General features: G+C 40.4%; 2 protein-coding genes and 1 long non-coding RNA gene across 7 annotated transcripts in view; 1 reads left to right on the top strand and 2 right to left on the bottom strand.

Moving 5' to 3' along the window:
- Nucleotides 1-5,944, bottom strand: part of LOC108894754 (proto-oncogene vav) — a 34,147-nt gene extending 28,203 nt beyond the window's left edge. For 3 of the 4 annotated variants that reach the window (XM_051070510.1, XM_051070513.1, XM_051070512.1), the window contains exons 1-5: nt 5,785-5,944; nt 5,100-5,195; nt 4,890-5,006; nt 2,225-2,341; nt 267-325 (exon numbers count right to left, since the gene is read on the bottom strand). In XM_051070510.1, the coding sequence (XP_050926467.1) occupies nt 267-325; nt 2,225-2,341; nt 4,890-5,006; nt 5,100-5,186 (380 nt within the window). In that variant the 5' untranslated portion in view covers nt 5,187-5,195; nt 5,785-5,944. Of the gene's footprint in view, nt 1-266; nt 326-2,224; nt 2,342-4,889; nt 5,007-5,099; nt 5,214-5,784 lie in introns of all 4 variants that reach the window. The other variant, XM_051070511.1, reaches the window with a different exon arrangement.
- Nucleotides 5,945-8,102: 2,158 nt separating this feature from the next.
- sh2d3a (SH2 domain containing 3A) lies at nt 8,103-23,124 on the top strand. Its single transcript, XM_051070514.1, is given in 23 exon segments — nt 8,103-8,770; nt 8,993-9,084; nt 9,215-9,332; nt 10,920-10,981; nt 11,125-11,285; nt 16,316-16,355; nt 16,499-16,615; nt 16,821-16,964; nt 17,242-17,349; nt 17,351-17,404; nt 17,406-17,536; nt 17,646-17,731; nt 18,002-18,121; nt 18,209-18,366; nt 18,454-18,540; nt 18,542-18,616; nt 18,619-18,657; nt 19,378-19,539; nt 19,798-19,913; nt 21,526-21,697; nt 21,802-21,925; nt 22,006-22,191; nt 22,481-23,124. Coding segments are annotated over 22 exon segments (2,553 nt in total). The 5' UTR covers nt 8,103-8,770; nt 8,993-8,994; the 3' UTR covers nt 22,684-23,124.
- On the bottom strand, nt 9,341-21,514 carry LOC108894757 (uncharacterized). Of its 2 annotated transcripts, XR_007813209.1 has the most exons (4): nt 20,923-21,514; nt 20,128-20,311; nt 11,113-11,226; nt 9,341-10,978 (listed from the first exon to the last, which is right to left on the bottom strand). It is a non-coding gene; the product is annotated as an uncharacterized LOC108894757 (long non-coding RNA). The 2 variants fall into 2 exon arrangements; XR_007813208.1 differs by having other exon boundaries at nt 20,128-21,514.
- Nucleotides 23,125-23,142: the final 18 nt, after the last annotated feature.

The following is a 23,142-nucleotide window of genomic DNA, read 5'->3' as shown; positions in this document are numbered from 1 at the left end:
TTATACAGTTGTAAGTGTTTATCAAAGAAGTCAACGACTGTAACTCCTCCTGTGCCTCCCCCATATGTAGAGACTAGTATATAAACAGATAAATACATAAATTCAAATTCAATGTGATATTATAGAATATGTCTTAATAGAAGAGGGTATAATGTTTATATAGTGCTAAACAGGAGGAGTTTAAGTAAAGTGTTACTAAAGAAAAAAAAAAAGAGAATTAACATGACTATTATGCAATTACGCAACAGAGGAAGGAAGCTACTTACTGAAGTCCTCTTTGTATTGCAATGGATGAATGAGACAGGATGGACAAAGTGTCTATGACCTGTCACACAGACACATCAAGAGGCATATAGTTAGTATACCCTGTAGAGAGTAAGACACAGGCTGGTAGACAAGCAGTAAGAGCTGTTTCACACCTTAAAAATTAGCGCTGAATAATTCTCCACTGACCTGGTTTCACTCATGTTGTGTTTGACTGTTAAAATGAAAACTGCAGTATCACAATGAGTGATCTCAGATAACCAATGTCATGAGAGATGTGATCAGAAACAAACTCAGAGATGTCACATGGCTCTTCAAATGAAACCTATCATTCTTTCTGATTAAGCAACAACATGTGACAGTGAGCTCTAATATCTCTGCTTGTCTGTACTTAGTGTAACGCTTTTAATGTTTTGTAACTATGATGTGATCAAGACAATCATGGATTTTTTTTTTTTTGGCCATTAAACATTGTTTTTCCCTCTCCAAGATCACCCTTGACCCCTGCTCTGGTTGAAACTTTCTCTACTACAGTGAGAAACATAAAAATTCAAAAGTTGCCTCCTAGAACCCTGAACTACGGTTCTTCTCTTTCGGAGAGACAAATACAAATAAGCTGGGCCTCTCTCTCTCTCTCTCTCGTGACATTTGGTGGTGATATAAAATAAATATGTTGTCCAAGTAAAGACTGTACTTCTGAGTTAGAACTGCTGAACGTTTTTTCCCTCTGTTTTCTACTTTCATTCAAGACAGAGAAAGGAGGAAAGATGTAACAAGAAGTGAAACCCTGGTGGAGAAGTTGAGAAAAAATAACGTCTTAATGGATTGACTTTATAATAACTTCAAAGAAACTGTTTCACATTTTTGGAAATATGCTAATTCACTTCACAACAAGGGAAATAGGTAGCCTTGCTCTGCCTGAAAGTAACACAATCCACATACAGCAGTGTCTAGTCACTTTTGAGATGTCTATGAGATGCTAGCAGTTCTATCCAAAGAGATATTCCCCCTCTAAATTTCTCAGATGGCTTAATTTCAGCAATAGTTTGAGGACCAAAGATGTAAAAATATACAAAAAAGATAACAAAGTTTAGAGAAAAGTCCCAAAAATAATACACATTAGTGTAGTTCAATTAATAATCTCACAATCTCTCAGATTTATTCTGTGACCCTTTGAAGGGCCCCATCCCTAGGTTGGGAACCACTGGACTACACTATCAAACTATACATAAATTAGGTAGGCTAGCTCCACCTCAACAATGCAAAAACCTACTTGTAAACTGATGCACCAGTACTTATAATGGAATCTAATAATCTATCAGCCACTGGGGACAGTTTTAATGAATGATTACTGAGTAAGATTTACGTGTAATGAGGTACTTTACTTGAGTAAAAGATCTGAATATTGCTTCCACCACTGTAAATCATACTGCACAGATTCCACCACGCCTGAGTGTTTACAATATTTTACTGTACTGGATGACTGACTGGAAGCAGCAAAGTGAAACAAGAAGCTCAGTGACAGAAACACACTGTAAACTAAATAAACTGTAAAAGAAAAAAATGTAAAAAAAACAGACCCCACAGTCAGGGTGAGGGTGAGGGTTCCACCTCCTGTTGACTCATTTCACTCTTAGGAGACAATGCTTCCTCTTTGTACTTGCAAATTAAATGAACACACATTTCGAATCTCCTCTTGTTCACAGTCAAAGTGGTACATTTGCACTGCACCGAAAGTGAAAGAGAACTGTGAAATTCTGAATTCACGCATTCACTGAGCCGCTTCAATTAGAAAATCACCACGCTACTTCCTGTTAGGGCTATGTGGGTGTCTGCAAGCTGCAGTGCTTCTGACTTCTACCATAATGACTGGCATATGAGTGCACAAGCAGGAGTCACGATTACTGCACAGACAGATAGATATATAGACAGATAGATAAATAGATGTGGTGGGTGATACCTTTGCGAAGTCTCGAACATCAAACAGGTCAAAGGCCTCAAACAGTTCACTCTTTTTGAGATGAAACCTCTCTTGGCAAACTCCCAGAAACGTCCGGATATTCTTCAGGCACAGAAACTAAACACAAACATAAACAAAAATATTTCTTTAGTTAAGTCCTGAAACTATTTGCCGGTTGATTCAATTTATCTATTTATTTGTGAAGTCCAAATGTAAGAATTTGCTGCTTTTCTCTTGTTTTATTTTACTGTAAATTAAATCCAAATGGGGAGATAAGACAAATGAAACACAGGCAACAACATTAAAATGCATATCCTTTGCAAGATACAGCATTAACAAACAAAAACAAAGAAAAAAATGAGACTAAACATTTAAATGATTAAGGAAATAAACGGGCATTACAAACAAATTTTAGATGCATGTAATAAACATGCAAAGTAGACACACATGCTGGAGAGCACACACAAGGCAGCTACTGTTACACATCTCAAAGCAGGCTGGTTTCAAACAGACTTGACAGACCGTTACATCGTCAACATAGTGAGATCAAAGTGCTGCTAAATATTACGCTGGCTCTGCTGTTTGTCCAGTGAGACAACTCTCCAGAATAACAGCTGTAGCTAACACATACACACAACCACAAACACCTGCACTAAAAACCTATATCAAAGTGTATGCAAATGCTAATCAGCCACACAGACCACATGAACATGAGCAGTAATGCTCAGAAAAATGCTGGTACTGATGCTAAAAAGGAGCAATGTGAAAGGCAGAATTTCAAAGTTAAAATATATCTACAAGAGAAACCACACAGTATGGCTGACATGGTGGTCAGACATATGCAGTTTTACATAACTTCCTGAACCAGCTTCTCTCTCTCTCTCTCTCTCTCTCTCTCTCATTGTCTCTCTCTCAGCAGTGGGAAATGCGGAACTCTAATTTGAGAAAAGGGGAAATGTTGAGTTCTGACTGATACTGCTGCACACACTATATCACTCTGTCAGGACTTTATATTAACACACAGGCACATATCCCTCTATGAAGCACTTAACTCATAGCGTAGTAAACCTTATCGCAAGAGAACTGGGGAGATCCTCTACTCGTGTAAGGTCATCAGGTGTGTGTGTGTGTGTGTGTGTGTGTGTGGTGTGTGTGTGTGTATTGTGTGTGCACGACGGAATGGACTCCTGTCTTCTGTTAATCACCGGATGTTTCTTAACAACTCTTGACCTCATAGGATTTCCCAGAGTTTCACATTGCACGTGTTGAAGTGCATTAACCCCTGCACAACTTAGACACAGACACACACACACACACACATTAAGACATCACAGTGAGTCCTATCAGATACAGTTTCAAGGACTTCCCTTGAGAAGTTTGGGTCAACCACGTGACAGCCATCCCTTTTTGGTCATACTCTCATTGTCTTTGTCTCGTATCCTCCCTCATCATTCTCTTTGTCCACTCAGAGACCACACATCCTCTTGGTTCATTTTTCACTCCAGTTTTCTTCTGTGTATTTGGTCATAAGTTAGCAGTAAGCATGACATCTCAAAAGCTTGAGAGTTGATTTTGATGAGATTTGATGAAGAAACAAGCAACAAGACATGAGTTTTCAGAAAACATTTCTTGGAATAGACATTGACATTTCAGGAAGTTTATTCACTTTCTTGTTAAGAGCTACATGAGGAGATTTGATGCCACTCTCATGTTTGGCTGGTAAATATGATGCTACAACCAGCAGGCGGTTAGCTTAGGTTAGCATAAAGACTGGGAAAGGGGAAAACTACTAACCTGGGTCTGTCCAAAGATAAAATCCACCCACCAGCACCTCTAAGTTCAGTAATTAACATGTTTCCCTCTTTCAAAGTCTTTGTGCTAAGTTAACTGGTTGCTGGCAACAGCTTTGTATTTAGCATCGAGACATGAGAACGGTGTGTAAGCATTCAACTAACTCTTACTTTAAACTGCCAACACTGACGTTGTTAGAGATTAAACAATATTTGCACGTAATTGTATATCACTGTTTTAGTATTATTTTGCACAGCTCTAGCTCCAGGTGCCGATAAATAAATATAATAAATATACTGTATTTCTTACAAATATAGAGGAGTTTGCAGATGTCATAGAAGCACAATGCTTAAATCTCAATCTTGCTACTTAAGTTTTGTACATTGTTGAGTCGTAGAAGAAAATGAAGAAAATTAGATCATTTCAACTTGTTTCTCATACAAATCAATCTTTTCTTCAGGATTTACTTTCCATGATTGTAGTGTTTATTTTGTTTTCCTTCAGACTAGTGCCACTGATTCCTACAAAACAAGCTGCTCTTTTGTGAAAAATGTTGACAAAATCTCATTGATTATGCAGATGTTCTTTGAAAGGAAGCTTTTAGGGTTCAATAATGAACAAATTTACTTGACAAGATGATTTTGTTTTGCAGTGTCTTTCCTCTCTGAGTGCTTTCTAGTTGTTTCTCTTTGCCTGTTCTTCTTCTTTGTCATTGTCCCCTCCACTCTCTACACATGCTCCGGGATTTGGACAGATATAGATCGCAGCATTTTCCTATCAGATTGCTTTGGAGCTTCAGTGCTGTGTGCTGGTCGCTATGGAAATGTCCTATGGAAATGGAGCAGGAAAAGGTGTCTGTGTGTGTGCTTGTTACCTGGGACATCTGTGGGCGAAGGTTAATCTCTCTCAGGTTGACGGCCTGTGGCAGCAAGTTGTTGAGCAACTGGCAGAGTAGCACGCCATCTCTTAGAGCCTGAGCCAAGTCACACACCTTTCAAAGCACAAACACACACACAAAATTAAATTGAGGAACCAAGACAAAATGTGTGCTCATGTGCAGGTGTTTGCATGTATTCAGATTTACCTGTGCGCCCTCCCATGTGACCCGGTGGTTCTCAGGAAGAACTCGGCAGTCGATCAGCCACATCGCACACTGCCGCCACAACTCCATCTTTGTTTTCTGAACAACAAATAGACTCTGTTCAATCACAAGCACAATATTCAGTAACCAGTGATCACTAGTGCTCTGCCCAACACCCAATAGCAGTGAATCAGTTTGTCAGATTATAAGTCAGTGCCCTCCTGACAATTAGACATAACTTACCTTCACAAAAAGCCAAGAACAACATTCTTTCTAGATAATTTTCTCAGTTTACACTGAATAGAAATGAGATGTATTAACTGTCTGAATTCACACATACAAAATAGTCTCGAGGTATGACACTTTTTACAGCTTTTACACACATGAAGCAGCTGTGAATCTCACTTTGCCACAATGTAACCCTTCCCCTCTCTCTTAGTAAACTACAGCCCTGACATGGAAATTATTTATTCAACATTATTCAGTCAATCTGAGACCAGTTCGGTAGCAATCAATCAATCGGCCTACAGCGAACACTGAACAGTCACTCTCTCTGTCCTTTCAGTAAATATATAGTTACCTTCCTGAAACCCAGTTCAAGTAGCAAAAAAGGCCACTGCTGTACCAGAAAACTCTCAAGTTTCTAACTGCATATCAATCGTAGGATGACATTACAGTCAGCTCTCACCTTCAGTAGTTTCTCCAGGCAGTTCTATGTCTTCGTTCTTGATGTTCACCTCCCTGTCTTCCTTTCATTATCTCATTTTCAGACTTCGGCGCTCTCGTTGTCTTTCTTCCGTGGTGGGTGTTCTGCAGAGCTGCACTGTGTCGAAGGCTTTTAACTTCATCCCGCAACTTCCTTTTTCCTTTGACGCACCCTCACACTGTCACATTCACACTCATGAATGCGCGCACACATACACACACACTCACATATGCATACTCACAAAGCTGCTGCTGCTGTTGCTGCTATGAGTGGTACAAATTGATAAAACAGGGTGTGCTTTGTATGTGAAATGGTGTATAAATGCACCAGACTGAACAGGAGTGAGTGTGCATCTGTAAGTGTTTGTGTGATCAAATAATAAATGTGTTACAAGGCTAACCACAACATTATTTAGAAAACCCCCAAATAAACTTCTAATGTGATAAAATGACCTTATCTGAAAGAGATAGGTTGATTAGATGTGTTATCTAAGATGCTGTAAATATTACTTACACACACACATCTTAAGGGGCAAATACTACATTAGAATAATACATTTATACGGTATTGATCAGGTCATATTAACTGTCTGAAAACTGAGCAGCAGAAAGTCAGACTGCTGTCATGATGTCATTGACAGAAGAAAATCATGGAGCTGCTTCATGAATAATTAAACACCTTCTCAGACGCTCTGACAGCACCCAGTGGTGATTGTACCAGTATGTGGGCACATATTTGGATTCACAGCTGGCAATGCCTGTGATCAAATCTCATTCAGATGTAACATAAGAAACTCTGAGTCACTTATTCAGTCACTAGTTCAACAGAAAGTGTCAACTAGCAATATCAGCAATTCATCACATTCTAAGGTACAATAAAGTGAAACAGTTGTCTATAATTGTTGGTATTGATCTTACTGTCCCATTTCACCAGAACACCACAGTTTAAATAGAAATTTTCAGTGGATTTTTTTCCCCTTGAGAGTCAGTTCATCTAAATCACACACATAGAAAAACATATTTTCTCATTTATCCCTTGTTGTCTTATCTATTTGCCAGCCTGCAATAATGTACAGTGTATATTGAGCACACGGTGGCTGTGATAGATTTCTTTTTTATGATTTTTTAATTTTTAGACTTTACTTACTTTATTTAAGTATTGTACAGAATTTAGTCTTTAATTATGTTGTTTGTTATTATCTGTGATTCATGTGAAGTGGTTGTTGCAACACTGCAATTTTTGCTGCCACCCCAGTAAAACAGATCTAAATGCAATTTAATTTGTGGTGGTTAGAGCATCAATAAAGTGAATTTGAAAAACATGTTTTTCCAAAAACGTGATGTTGCTGGTCCTGGTTATTGAGGACAATCCAGAAAAAGTTTGCCAGTTGGGATAAGTAAGAAAATATCCAAACCACATTTTTTTTGTGGTTTGGACATAAAGATTGCAAATGGTGAACCGACTAGATTTGAGGTGAGCCTTTGTAACTTTTGCTGAACAGTGGCCACTGTTGTCACAAGGGGTAATTACAGGATTACAGTTACTGGTACAACACAGTGACATTATTTCATAAGTGGAGAGGAGTCATGAAGTCAGTGAACTGACTCAGTAATGTGATGCCCCTTAGAGAGCAATGTGTACCAACAGTTTGACAGAATTATCCACCGAGAGCTACGGTTACATCAGACTAAATAAGGCTGTGACAATGTAGCAGCAAAACCCCTGAGTGTATTAAAAAGAGTAAAGGCGTTTTTTCTGCAAATTAATTAAAAATTTCTTTTTAAGACAAAAGGTGTTACAATGATTTTAGGCATCAAAATCGGAGACCAACATTATTATCATAAAGAGCGATAAGCAAAAAATAATAGACTAATAACACATAATCACACATAATCTAACAAATCAAACTCAAGTTTGTCCTGAGAGATATTGTGTTTTTGCTTCCACCCACCACTTTTCCAGCAACAGTTTTGTTTCTGGAACTTCTTTATCTTGCTTGATGACACTGACAGGACGCACCGTGGCTGGTGTAAAGCACTGAAACCAGGTTTCCAGATTAAGGATGATGTCTTGAAGGAGTACTGTATGTCCATAAACTTGGTGGACTTGCAAGAGACAAGTTTAAAAAAAAGAAAAGAAAGAACAGTCAAAATGGAAGCAGTGGAAGCTGTTGTATTCTGAATGCACAGAGTTCCAAAAACACTGGATCCTACATTACCCACAATGCTCCATACTCCCTGCCTGTCATCACAGACTTAACAAAGCTCCACCAGTTACAGTTACAGAGGACATAATATAGCTTAACACAGGCTGAGTGGTAGTCTTCATAATGAGTAAACTGACCTTTATGTGTAAAATTGGTGAATTGGCCCTTTAAATCACCCTGAGCTAAAAGGCCCATGTGACTTTTTCCTTCAACACCAGGTGTCAGTCTAAAACACATGAGCATTTTTCCTGCAGATACTGTATTTCCCAACGTACCACCTGGACAGACAGACTGGAAGACACACCACTGTGCATGCATGCCTATCTCTGACTTGACATGTTGACAGCTGCCTAACAGTCTTACATTTTTATATCCCCCACCCCCCTTCTTGTTTTTCTGAACTCTATCTCTCTCCCATGGCGTGCCTCAACCTGTGCTCTCCGCCTCGCGAGAGCTCATGCTAATTCTTACGCTGTGATTTGCTGTTTTCGGTGGGGTACTGTGTACCCACTGCACGATCTGATTGGCTTTTTGAGTGACCCTGCAGGTTTGAGGGGGAGCGGGCTTCCACTATTACCACAAAGATTGGGTGAGAGATAGGCTTAATGACAGAGGCTACAACTTAGATGAGAGCAGCTGTAGAGGAAGAGAGCAAACAAAGAGGGGGCAGTAAGAAAAGAAAGCGACATTATGAGATAGAAATATTACAAAGAGAAAGAAAGAAGTTAAATCCCAGAGTGCCTTGGTGGACCCTGTGAACAGGTAGGTGTTACATACTGTTCCTGCTGCAGTGCAAACACTACGTTTCTCTGCTTCTGTGTCTGGCTGGCTGATTTTGAGGAGTAGCTAATGTCAGACAACTCTTTCATTTGTACTTTTCTCAGAAACTTGCGCACGAAAAACATGTACAAGCATGCGTGTGTGTGTATGAGTCTGCATGTGCGCTGGTATGTAATCAGTACCTTGTCTCCTTTTGCTGTTCAGACATGAATAATCGCTCCATCGCCTGGTGGCTGAGACAGATCGGCCTGCCCCAGTACACCAAGACACTAGAAAGTGAATATTATGGTCTTGAGGTACGTGAGCATGCAAAATGCGTCTTTTCCTTGTATGTTAGTATCTCTCTCTCTCTCTTTCTTTTGTTCTGTGCTTTAATCTTCACAGTACAGTTGTGCTTTATTCTTTGCTCTCCTTGTGTTGCTGCAGGGTTTGCTGAATGTAACTGATGGAGAGCTGAAGGATGCAGGGATAGAGGATGCAACACACAGAGAGACCATCCTCAACCAGCTTTCAAGACACAGAGAGAGACTGGATCCACATTCTGGTGACACACATACACACCAGGGCTAGGAGATGATTTAATATTCATAATTTGCTGAACAGTTTATCATATCAATCAAGTAGGATCATACCATTTTGTACCAAATGCAAGGCTGGATTACCAACCAAGCAGAGCAGACGACCAGGCTCTAGAACTCCAGGCTTACTGTTTGTTTGTGCTAACGTACTTGAAAATCTCTTTGCAAATGTGTAGCATTAAAGGCAGTATCAGCTGGAAAAGGGCCTTTCAGGATTGTTACTTAAAGATAGTCCCTATTTTTCAGTATTTCAGTTTTGTGCTGACATATTGCATAATGCTAATTAGTGTTTATTCAAATTACCACACAGCAAATTTTGGGATGGGTATTATTCAACCCTGCACAGAGAATAGAAGAAACAGGGTTAACAGGCACCAAGCAGATCATACTTGAAGGTCTAGCAAGTTTATCTGTCCATGAATATCATATAATGTTATATTGTTCATCAAACTTCAGTTGTACAAATTAAATTATTCAGAGCAAGTTATAATTTAAAATTTTAAAAGTTATTGTAGCTGTTTGACAAATATATGTAGTTTAGAATGATGTAATTCATAACAGTGAACATTGTACATCAGTGGCTTGATTATTTTGTTAAGTGTTTTGAACACATTTGCAATATAATTAAATAGAGTATATTGATATGGTACATATCTGGGGATTGTTTAAATGAATTCTGGTAGAAATAACAAAGTAATACTTATTTTAATACCTTACTTTGACAAATATTGGCACTTTTTTCTACAAAATCTTATTTTTCTTTCAAGAAAATAAATTTTGATTCTCATCTAAATAAGAAACTAAGAATAAACATGTTTAAGAATCTGGGTGATACAGGCGCATTTTGCTCGGTACCAAAAAAAATTCTGAGGTTTGATACTCAGCTGTATTTATAATGAAAAAATATTATTTATTATATACTTATTAATATTATCATGTGGATTTTAATCATCATATAATCACCCAGTTCTAGTGCACATGTGCACGTGCCTACACACATACTGTATCAAACATACAAAAGAGGATTGTTTACATGGTCGTCTTAGAGATTAGTTTATTCAAGTAAATATTTTTTTGTGTTATGAAAGAAGCCTAAAGATAAACTCTTATCTCTAAATCATCCATTTCAACCTGCACAGAGCAGTCTCTGTTGAAATCCTTCATGCTTAGCACATCAAGTCAAACCATTAAATTGGGGGGAGGGGTTACTGGGTTTACAAATATATTGGATATGAAAATCTAGTTAACCCTGAATGAATTATGATTTCACAAGTTAAATAATGTCTATTAAAGGAATAGTTCAGCATTTTGGGCAACATGCTGAGCTTTGTGACCAGAAATACATGGGAAAGCACTAACCCAGCTCTGTCCTAAAGTGACAAAATTTACCTGAACCTCTAAAGCTCACAAATTAACACTTCATATCTTGTTTCAGCTCCATATTTAACTGACAGACATGAGAATTATAGAACTCTCTGCAAGAAAGCATATACTGTACCTTAATTTTCAAAATGTTGAACTTTTTCCTTATAACAGTCCTTTTGTCCCCTCAGCTGTACAGGGCCTGGGGCGCAGGGTGAGCCGAAAGTACTCCCTGGGGTCGTCTATGGACCTGGTGAGACCACAGTGTTGGCACCAGATCACAAACATATAGTCACACAAAACAGTTAGACATCTTCTCAGAGCACATTTGTCACCAGCACTCCTCCCTTTAAGGCTAAGTAACTCCAGCATTTGGGTCTCTACCTCATCCTGCAGGAGAAGCCAAAGAAGGACCTGTTTCGTCAGAGTGTTCTGCCACGCCTCCAGCGCGCTGACAAAAAACACCGCCTGTCTGCCTCCTGCTCGCAGCTCCGCCCCCTGAATGAGGACAACGCTCACATCAATGAGAGAGACCGCTGTCAGGACAGCAAACGCAGGTAAGCTGACCCCATGAGAGAGTTGTCTGTGTGTCTATAAAAGAGTGTCTTTCATGAAAGAGTGTGATCGTGGTTACGTGTGTGTGTGACAGGATGACTGAATTTCTCCGGGTAGTTTACTCATGTCTGGATAATAATTAACCAGTGCCTCATAAAATCTATGTCAGAGTTTGAAAGCTGTGGCACATGTACCCAACAATCAGTTGTCCATGATTAGGCTGAAAACACAGAATGAAAAACCTTTATGAAAATCAAACAACCTCATAATCTTCCTTTGTACTTTCATTGATGAGGAGAACAGCAGCTTGCTGGTGACTAACATAATAAACAACACACCTTTGGGACTTTGATATTTTGGTCACTCTTCCCTCCAGTGAGAGTCAAGGACTAAGTGACAAAGACTAGTGCGTGTGTTTGGAAGCTGTTAATCTTGTAGACCAGAGAAGGTTCAATGCAGGCTCAGTTTCAGCATTAAAGGGCCAGATCACCTAAATTACAAAGAGACAAGTTTCCACTCTATCCCTGGTGGTATTGAGCCACGCACATAATTTTGGTTTTGGTTAGTTGTTTAGTTTTGGTCTGAGCTATCCAAAGATTTCTGTTGCCACCTCAACACAATAAGAGTAAATGGAAATCAGTTTGACGTGCTGAAGGCAGTGAAAATTTACATTTGAAAACCACAACAGCAATCTGTCTTTCTGGAAACAATGTTCCACTTACTCTGAATGATCCACAGACCTTACTGTGAACAGTTTTCACAGGCACTACTTCCTGATTAAGAAACACTCCCTATAAGAAGAGCATTTGAAAAGACACAGCTGTACCTTTTCAGTGTTTTGAGGAGCACAAACAAAAGTCCACTCACCTCCATTGTTTTGAGGTGGCAGCAGAAGTCTCAAAGGTGAATATTTTAAAAGCCCAGTGCATAAAACCAGACCTACCTGAATGGCTAGATACTGTATGGTTTTGTAATTCGGGTAAACTGACCCTTTACAGCCTGTCTGATGGCCACTTGCTCACCAGTAAGAATAAATAAAAACATATTTTCTCACTAAATACTAAAAGTATTTAGCCATGTACATGAGATATCTGTCTCTGAAGTTTTCTGCCACTACCCCAACATAATGGAGTGAACTGAATTTTGTTTGTGGTGCTCAAATGGCAGACCCAGAACCAGGCGGTAGTCTCCTATCCTTATGCTGTTCATGTTCAGAGGAAAAACATGGCACCATCATCTGTGGCTTCCTGCTACAGCATATCCATATTGATACCCCTCTCCACAGTTTATTTTCATTATTGATTAATCTGCTGCTGGTTATTTTTTCAGCTAATAGTTTGGATTTTACAACATGAAAATACTGATAAAAATCCATCGTATTCATATAAAGCCCATGCTCAAGACTTTGTTTTGCCCAGTGTTTGTTTACTATGACGTAAACACAGCAAATCTTCACAACTAAGATGCTGGAACAAGGAAATATTTGGCATTTTTGCTTTTAAAAATGACATAATCTATTAACTGATTTTTATTCTGTTGACTGTTTAAACAAATAATTGTTTCAGCTCTAGAAAACACTATGGGGCACTGTACAAAACCATCAAAGCAAATCTGTGGAGCAGGTTATATATATTATAACAGAACAACTCAGCTGACAAATATATTTAAAATTTTACTGTAGCACTGTGCAGCTGTATTACAAGGAGAAAATGCTCAGGTCGGGATAAGAAGCAAAAACATGTCCCGCTGACATCCTGAGCTCCAGACCTGTACCGGATGCTGCTGCTGATTTTTTTTTGTTGCCATTTTTCACTGCACATAAAATGAAAATCATCTACATGGCTGGAAACTATAAAAGAGAAGAAAATACGATTCATGTTTTTCTTTGATTTGGGTGAAATGCACATGAATATTTCTTCAGGGGTATCCTCTTGAAATGCAACAAATGACAAGTACTGTAAGTGTATAAATGGAGGCTGTCAAGTACAGGCACATCTCTGCTCGCTGGTTGTCGAGTGGTGCTTGCTAAAAGCCCCTGAGGTTGTGAACCAAAACTGTGGTTCTCAATGAAGTAGACAGCTCTCTGCTCTGATTGGCTCAGACATGACTGAAACCAGGTAAAATAACTGATAAGCCCGTCTGGCTACATGATACATAAATATTAATGGACTACTCCCAGCAACTTTTTAAACAAGTGCACATGGAAGAAAACATTTAGAAACTGTGATTAGTGGACAATTATTGATGATTTAACATTTGATTACTAAGAAATTTGTGTTGCTGTAATGGAGTAAATTGATTCTGACATTTGTACAATATCTTTTCTGAACAATGGACAGATTAACCTTGTAGGGGTAAGGGACAAAAATTTGGTTTTCTGACTGTTGGTAAAACATTCAGAGAATAATGACAATTTCTATACTATAAAGTCAATTGATTATTACAGAAAATTATTGTCAGATGATAATGAAAATACAGTTGCAGCCTTACAGTTTTGCTATGATGGAATAAGATGACATTTCCCAAGGTCTTGATTACTTGACACAGAAAAAACAAAGCAATTCTAATAATAAAACAGTTTACAACAAATAGGCTCCAAGTTAAGGTCTTAAAGGTCAAGACCAAAGCCACAAGATGAAGAAAGGACGTGACAAACTTGATAGTGAAAACTTGCAATTATTACTAAATATGTAAACCCAAATAATGAGGAGCAGACCTGTGGCTTTTGGGGCCCAGCCTTGTTCTGACCTGAGACCAGTGCGTGATAGATATGGCACGGTTTAAGAGACAAAACAATACCATATGTTTCACCGTCACTATCTCTGTACATACTGTAGCTAGGTGATGTGTCAGCTCAGTGTGTGTCGGTATCCTAGGAATGCCAGGCAGATAGCGGTATGTTTCAGCACCGGGGCCTGGGGCGGGGAGGACGAGGAGGAGGTGGAGAAGGAAGAAGAGGAGGAGAGCTCGGGCAAACTTGTGGGAACTCGTTCGAAACTGCGTGTACAGGGAGGTGGAGGGTGAGGGGCTGGGTAGAACCTGAGCGGAGAAGGACCGGAGGATTGTCCCAGCTGTTGTTTGGTATTGTTTTAGTTTGGACCACAAACCGTAAAACATGTCCGGGACGAACGGGCTGTGAAGCGGGGCTGACAGGTAGGACCGTTGGCCGCTGCCAGTTGAACAGCGGGCAACCTCGTTAATTAACGCGAGATGTTCGACGTTCGACAGGTTTTTGACCGTTTTTTATCGGTTGATTTAACTTTTGCTTTGACTTTCTGAACATTTAGTAATACTTCTGACATACCACGCTGATAAAATCTCGCTCCAACCTTTTTCGATTAAAAAAAACTCGACAGTATTGACTAAGCTTGCGAACCTGTTGCACAATTTCTGGAGTTTTGACTCAGGACTGGATGTTCAGCTTCAGAACAAACGGGGCCAAAATGAAAGTCATTTAACTACCTCTGCAGTGACATTAGCGGTTAGCTTTGGAGTCTCTGTTGTTCAGATTAGTCAGAGAAATACTAGCAGGCCGGTGAAGTTGAATAAAATAGTTTGAGACATAGTTAAGTGTGGTTTCAGGTTGCATTTCACAATAGTGCCTCTCCAGCACATTGCACAGGTGTTTTCTGGTGAACTGCCGCCGGGCCAACGCCCCTCAGACAGGATGTTGCTCCCTCTTACCTCACAACAAATCTTAAGAAGTGTGATTTACCTGAATGTCTTTGTGTTTATGTGTGTGTGTCTATGTTACAGCTGACCCCCGAGTTATGGCCAGTCATTGCCATTTTATTAGGTACACCTTGCTATAATAATGTTAAGGGGTGTTGATTCAACTTTGTCATTTTGAAGGCTCTAGTTTGTGAATTGTACTAAAGTTTACTAAGTGTTTTTATATATAATGTTATAATGTTCAGTTTTTACTGAAACTATTTTAGGTGGTATTGATTCACCCGTGTGATTATTTTGGAGGATGTACTTTGTGCTGTTGTTGAATTTGATTGTATTATACACAGAGGTGTTTCTGTCATGTGGTCCACCCTTATTAGTATAAATGGGGAGGGTAAAATAATAGAAATACCTGTCAATACAATGCAGTACACTTAATAATAATGACACATTTTCTCATATAGAGTGCTTTTCTAGATACCCATAATGTTGCTTTACATGAGTTAGGTCTACACAACACAATACAATCACAGAGTAGTGGTGTAGACTTGAACCAATTAGTAGATCAATGAAATTATTAGTTGATCGACAGAAAAAATTAACTTTAACTTTAAATTAACATTACCTGAGGATTTGCTGTCATTTTCATCTTATGTGATAGTAAACTGAATATCTTTAGGTTTTGGACTGTTAGACAAAACAAGCAGTTTAATGATGCTCTCTATCTTTCAGAGAAGATAACTGACCTTGGTTTTTCTAAAGTCCTATTACAGCCCTGTCAGTGAGATCAGCAAGAGCCTGGTTATGGACAGAGGTGTAAATGAAAAGAGGAAGTTAATTTAAACAGCACCACAACCTGCAGTCTCCAAAATGGCCATAAAATCAAATAAACTAATAAAACAGTTCAACCAAACCACTGTCACACTTTGCCAGACTGTTTGACTAGACCCAATTAGTCAAATTAGTAGCTAATAAATTGACAACTTAGTCTAAATATGAGTACAAAACGTGTGTGTGTGTTTCCGAGCAAACAAGCAACCCTAACACCACTGTTGGAGCACAGTAGGAGTTACTGATGTATTGAGTTCATCCCTGTTGTGAGTTCTCTGGGCTGTTCATCTGTTAGCCTTGTGTTTACAGAGGCAGGAAGGTGGAAGCTTAGGGAGGAAGGAAGGAGGAAAAAGAAGCAGGCTATTATAAGTCCCTCAGTTTGTCTGGTGTTAATGACAGACCCAGACCTTGGCAGTGGCCTTCCATCCTTGTACTGTTCCATGTTCAGAGGAAAAACATGGCACCATCATCTGCAGCTCCCTGGAGTTTAATTTAGTAGCTCCAAATCACCTCTTCTCTCTTGTTTTTCCAGCAAGAGGAGGAGTGTCAGCGCATACCTCAGCCAGCTGAAGGTAAGAGGTTAAACAAACGGCCTCTCCAACTCTCACCTGCTCTTTAGAGCTACCCTCTTTTCCTGCATATCTACAAAATGTGAGCACAAAAGACATGCAGAGTGACTGTGGTCTCTGCTTGGCTGCTGCTCTGTATGTTGCAGGTTTTTGGAGGTCGGAGAGAGATGGACTCATTAAAGAGGGAGCTAGAGGAGGAACTGAAGCTCAGCACTGAAGACCCGAGAAGCCATGCATGGTACCACGGACCACTGACCCGAGAGGTGCTCAACGGACCATACTATTCTCACTTAATTTACACCTAATGAAATATTTTTATGTCCCCAAATTTAAGGAATATACTGATTATTAGATGGGATATACACTTATTTTCTTTCTCGCAAACAGTTATGTGAGAAGATTGTATGTAAACACATATGTGAACCTCTATGTCTAGCTGACCAAGTTAACCTTTTCATTTGTCTCCAGGCAGCAGAGTCTCTGTTTGAGAGGGATGGAGACTTCCTGGTCCGAGACTCAAGCTCTGCCCCCGGCGACTACGTTTTGAGCTGCTTTTGGAAGAACGGGCCCATGCACTTTAAGATCATACGAGTGGTCCTTCGTCCCAAAAAGGTGCGTCTGTGTTAACGTGTGTGTGTCCATGTGCAGCAAGTGGGGGATAGTTGATTAAATCATTAAAATAATGTATTATGCAACAATGCTAATGCTAACATTAAGGAGTTCCAACTTTGTACAACACTATTGTAACTTCTGTGAATCCAAGCTAACCTTCGCTAAACCGTAAGCTACAATAGCCACCTCTCTGGTCTTTAGGGGTGAGCATGTTACTGCAAAGACAGATTTCTGTTGGACTATTCCTTTAAAGGCTCTGCCTCCATCTGTGTGACAGGGCTACTCTCGGGAGCTGTTCCAGTTTGAGGAGGATCGCTTTGACAATGTTCCTGCTCTGATCCGCTTCTATGTGGGTGGGCGTCGGCCCATCTCCCAGGCCTCAGGCTGCTGTGATCTTTCACCCAATCACACGGACCCTTCCTCTGCGTGCCATCATGGAGCAAGCATGCAGAGCCCAAAAGCAGCAGCAGTAGCAGCAGCAGAGGTGCAGGGGGAGAAAAGCACACTACAACCAACAAAAGACGCAGCCTCAGCTCTACAGACACACTGCAGGTCAACAATCCGCTGCTAAGGTGGGAGGAAGATGGCTGAAATGTAGTGCACATACATGCATGGTACTCAAACACACTACATAACAAAAACAAATAAACACGTTCACCAATTTTATTTTATGTGTGGCAGGAGTGGAAGTCAGCCTGCTAATTTGGAGAATGTGGGACGGAGGCCTTCACTTCAGTCTGCACAGTCTGACAGCAACCTACGAACTGGTATATTATCATTAACATGCAACCTATAAATCACTGCTACCCCTACTTTGTCACATTCAGACTCTGTCACAGTTGCTGGACACAATGCAAATGTCAATAATATCATCATCCAATTGATGATTTTAAACTCCCAGATATCGATATCAGTAACAGTGTCAAAAATCCAGTCCTCCTCGGACTTTAGGTTTTACTAACTTGAAGTATTACTGAGGTGCAGGGGAAGAACAGCAGTGATTTATTTTTCACCTGGCTGGCTGCTTCTTCATCCAGGTGTTCCACAGACCACTCAGCCAGAGGACACAGGCCCCGCCCCCATCTCCCCAGTGTTTCGCACAGGCAGCGAACCCCTGCTGAGCCCACGACCACGACACACACGCCCCTCCCATCCAGGTAACATGAATACACAAGCACATACGCATCTTCTTTACACCCGAGATACAGAGCTCACACTTGTAACTCCCCTCTCTGTGCCTGCAGGTGGTGGTGTAACTTTGCGAGGTTCAGATGGACAGCTGCACCCCAGAGCTCCTCCTAAACCTCTCAGGGTCTCTGCTGTTTTCCCCAACATGATGCCTCCTCCGCCCACAGACTCGGATGAGGACCCCTCTTCTCTCTACACTGAGCTGGTCATCCAGGTAATCATCTCTTATTCTGTTCCGGGCCTTATAGGCTATCTGTAAATCCTTCATGTAGAGTTTATATCCACTTGCTGCTGTGTCTAGCTGCCACAGTCCCAGCGGAAGGGCCACGTGGACCGCTTACGTGCGGAAGAGAAGTGGCAGAGCCGTGCAAGACTCACAGAAACTTCCGTTTGGCTTCCTGGAGGCCCAAAAGACCGAGGCATCACCACACCTGCCATTTGACAAAGCGCTGCAGGGGAAGGCAAGGAGAGGAAGTGGCAAGACTGGCATTTTGAACGGCCACATGTTTGTATTATATTTTTATTTACCGTTTGTGGTTTCATATGGTGGTCAAGGGCCATATGAGTGTTTTGTACTTTGTGTTTTTGTTGATCAGATCCATTCTACATCTTGTACAGTTTTAGATTTTCAAATGCTTTCCCGGCAGCTACTGTTTTCTACTCATTTCCTTTTAATATATATGAAAACTAGACTCTTAAAACCTGTAGGAGTTGTCTAATCCATCACAGTGCTGTCAAGACAGTATTAAATAGGGCAGAGTTGCATATTGCTGCAGTTTAAAGAAGTCCAGAATATCCAATTCAATGTTCAACCAACCATGTAGAGCTGAAACAGTTTGTCAGAAAATCTGCAGCAATTCTGATAATCAATTAATTGTTAGAGGATTTTTTTTTTTTTTTTTAAATCACGAGTGCCAAAAATTCAGTGGCTCCAACATCCAAGAATGTGACTTTTTTCTGGTTTTCCTTCTTCTATGATATATATATTTGAAACTTTTGGGCTATGGACTGTTGGTCAGACAAAAAAGCATTGTGAATACAGCACTATTTTTTTTTGGCATTTCATAGAAAATACAAGTCAAGATTAGTGTAAGTTTAATGATTGTAAAATGATTGTTAGTTGCAACTGCATCACCACACAATCACTGCCAATATTTAACAATGCAGTGAAATGAGTTTAGGGACAGCTGTGTATTAATGTTGTAATATTCATACACTACCACAGATGGAGTCAAGGTCATGTTTCCAGTTGGATGAGTTTGAGTCACTTCTTTTACCGGAGAACAACCGACCTCTGGATCCCAACGTCCTGCTGGCAGTCAAAGAGCTCTTCAACCGCTCCAATGTTAACACCACCGCCCTGCACATGCTCAGTGTCGACTGCCAGGTACTCCACAGCTCTTTACCAAGCAGATTTTCAGAATCAATCTAAGCTGTTTTAATTGTTGTGCTCCAGCCATCTAGGACCTACTGGTAACCAACAGGTTTCTGGAGCTTTAAGCTTAAAGAGTATTTTTTAGTTGAAAGAAATTTGATTAAAAACAGAGAGAGAGAGAGAGATATTAAGAGTAGCTTGAATAATCAGTCAATAAACTGGATGTAAAACCTGATGGGCCATTGATTTATCATTGCTGTGATACTGCAGGTAGCACGCATCGTTGGAGTGACGGATGAGCAGAAGAGGATTATGGGGGTTGAATCAGGGCTGGAGCTTGTTACTCTACCACATGGACACCAGTTACGACAGGATTTGTTAGAAAGGTACAATGCATCCACTCAAGTCAAAAATTGGCTTTGGCTTATGAAAACATAAAAGTAACACGAGAACAGATAACTTGTAGGACAAGTAACATACAGAACAAATGTGGCAGCACAACTGTTTTGAGATTAAAATGCTAATTGGGCTTGGATTCAAGAGTTCAGTCCCTTGTCCTTGTGAATGTGTGTGTTAAATGTTTGCTAAGACAACTACTACCTGAGATAATCATGTGCACGTGTTCTTATCTGGTGTCCAACTGAATGAATCAAGTTGGTCAGATGTCCTCTATGGACAGATCCCACAGTAGGCCACACCACTTCCACCACCATCCACAGTCTCACTGGCTGGGCTCACCATCACCAAATCCTCCAGGTTCTAACTGGTAGCTCAAAACGCCAATCTACAGGAATAGTGCAGATCACAACATCAGTTAGTATTAATACATTACTTATTTATATTTTTAAACTACTTTCTACATGTAATATATTCTGTTTTAACTCTTCTATACATCATTTTAATAATTTCCCCTTAGAATTAATTTGAACTCATCACCACTACTTAACATCACATGTACACTGTAACAATCAAAATGAGTTCAATTACACTGTAGTTCTGCTAATCTTTACAATGAAATAACTCCACTAAACCTAAATGATTTTCAATGTCAGCATAACAATTCAATGCATCTTTAATACTTCGCCACACTATTACCTGTTCCTCTGTACAGGAATAACTGGCGCTACATTAACATCTTAGCACACAACCAGAGCTAGCAATTAGCGTTAGCGACTCGAGTTAGCAATTAGCCTTAGCCTTAGCAAATAGCTTGGAGAGACTGGCGGCCTTTACATTAATACAGTGACACAATATGCACCAAACTACGTTGAAAACACTGGAAAAACGTTCTCAGTACCCCAACTGTGTTTCTTAATTGAAAGTATCTGAACTTGAACAGTAAGCACGCGGCACTCTCCTCCCAGCAAGCTAGCAAGAATGTGCGCCTCAACTCACCGGAGTTTCAACGCCAATATCTCGACAGAGTCTGCTTCCTTCGCGTTCACAGTTGACATGCTGACAAAGGACCACCTTATTAGCGTGGACACATAAAATACTTAAGTTTAAAAACTATTCTGTGGCACTGTGTACCAGGAATTGCTTTGCGGTGTTTAGGGCACGTACACGTTTTCGGGAGAAGATTTCACGAGGGAGGGTCTTTGAATGCAGCACGCAGCGCTGTTGTCACCAGGTGTGTAGACAGTGTATCGCGCTCCCTTGCAACAGCATGCAACTACACCTCTACATAACAAATATGGGTTTAATCGCGTTTAATCGTGGTTTTGTGATATAATTTCTGTAGTGTTATAAACTTTGATGTCAAAATTGCTACTTTTGCACCATGCTGCCCAAAGAGTGTGTTTCAAGATGAGATGTTATTTCTCATATTTTATTTTTTCTGTTAAAATCACAAAATTGCATTCTCCTCTGTTGTATTGGACTCTATCTGGGTGGCAATGTGCAACTAGTGGAAAGTGTTGCTCACCAACTACCTTCGTCTTCTTCCCACTCACACACACACATACACCCCTCTAATATTTTCATTTTTCATGTGTTTAGGCATCATGTAATAGCACTGGGAGTTGCAGTGGACATCCTGGGCTGCACAGGGACTGTGAGCCAGAGGGCAGCTGTTTTACATAAATTTATCTCATTGGCTCAGGCCCTGAAAGAACATGCCCACAATCTCTACTCCTTCTCAGCTGTGATGAAGGGTCTGGAAATGCCTCAGGTGGTGTAATTATGACAAAGATATGCTCTCTTTTTGTAAAATTATGCAAAGTGGAGATTGGTTGAAGTTTCCTTACACATATATTTGTGTGTGCATGTGCACAGGTGGAGCGACTGCAGATGACGTGGCGGGCGCTGAGGAGGAACCACACAGAGAGTGCAGTTTTATATGAGAAGAAACTCAAACCCTTCATGAACTCACTCAGCGATGGGAGACGGTAAGTGGTGGGTGGTGTTTAAGAGAGATGCATCACATTCCTTTGGCAGGTGCTTTTGTCTAATGCAACTTTCCTGTGTGTTTTTCTGTAGATTCTGTAGTTCAGGGTCCTGTAGCCATGCCACACCTTGTTCCTTTGCTGATGGTGATGGAGGGCGAGGACCCAGTGGAGAACAGTGACAGAGGCTGTGAGCTTCTCTACGATGTTCTCCAATCAGCTCGCAGTGCTGCGCTACATGCCAAAGATTATCAGAAGCACGCGCACACTCTGCTCACAGGTACACACATACAATGATGCCTTCTCTTCTCACAAACACAGACAGTCAGCCACATGCAACAATGCCATCAATCATCAATCATGTCACCAGTTCATGAGATGTCATCACTGGCATTATCAGCAACCCCTAAATTGCTACCTGTTCTGTTCTGTTTGTAGGCAAAACAGTAAAAAGATAAAGTTGAGGCCTGTCGTAGAGGAAAATAAACACTTGTTCTGGCAGGAAGTAGAAAAGTCCCATTATGTGTTTTATCTGATCTGATCAAATGTCCGTCACACTGCTCCATCAGGAGGCTGGGAGCCCATCCCTGAGCTGCTGGAGGCTGTCCGGACAGAGTTCGCCCTGCGACTGCTCTGGGGTCAGACGGGTGCAGCAGCGGCCAGACAGGAGCGCTACGAGAAGTTTGACAAAATTCTTTGCGTTCTCTCTGATAAACTGGAACCTGTGGAGGCCTCCCCACAACAACCTGAGCTGCAGGACCTGTCTTACTAAATGAAAGGTGAAATCAAGAAAAGACCAAAGAGAGATGGTTTCAGTTTTGTTGTGTCAAGGTAGCACGGGCAGAGATCTGACCCCTGACGTCACACAGACGAAGAAGGAGATGGTATTTTTTCCTTTACTTTCTGAGGTGCCAGTGACTCTTGGCTGAGCTTGTCAAGTGACAGCTTAACCATAACTTGTAAAAAATTAATTTTATCTGCAATGTGTGGACAGACCTTTACTGTGAAAAGGACTGTGTTTTGTAATTTTGTAGAAATCTGAAATTGTTTACCCCAAAACTTGGGTAATCTGTTTACTTTTCCAAATGAGCATTAGAAACATTGTTAAAACTGAGTTCATTCCTTTTATACATGAACTGCTGCTGTAAGGCACCACACTGGAATTTTTTTCACATCAGTGTTTCTAAAGCAATAAATGAATGTGTTTACTTTTTGTTAGTAGTTTTTGCAT

The sequence above is a fragment of the Lates calcarifer genome, linkage group LG5 (assembly GCF_001640805.2).
Source record: "Lates calcarifer isolate ASB-BC8 linkage group LG5, TLL_Latcal_v3, whole genome shotgun sequence".
In the NCBI taxonomy this organism is placed as follows: Eukaryota; Metazoa; Chordata; class Actinopteri; family Centropomidae; genus Lates; species Lates calcarifer.
Note: the sequence above shows the minus strand (reverse complement) of the source record. Positions and strands in the feature narration are given on the sequence as shown.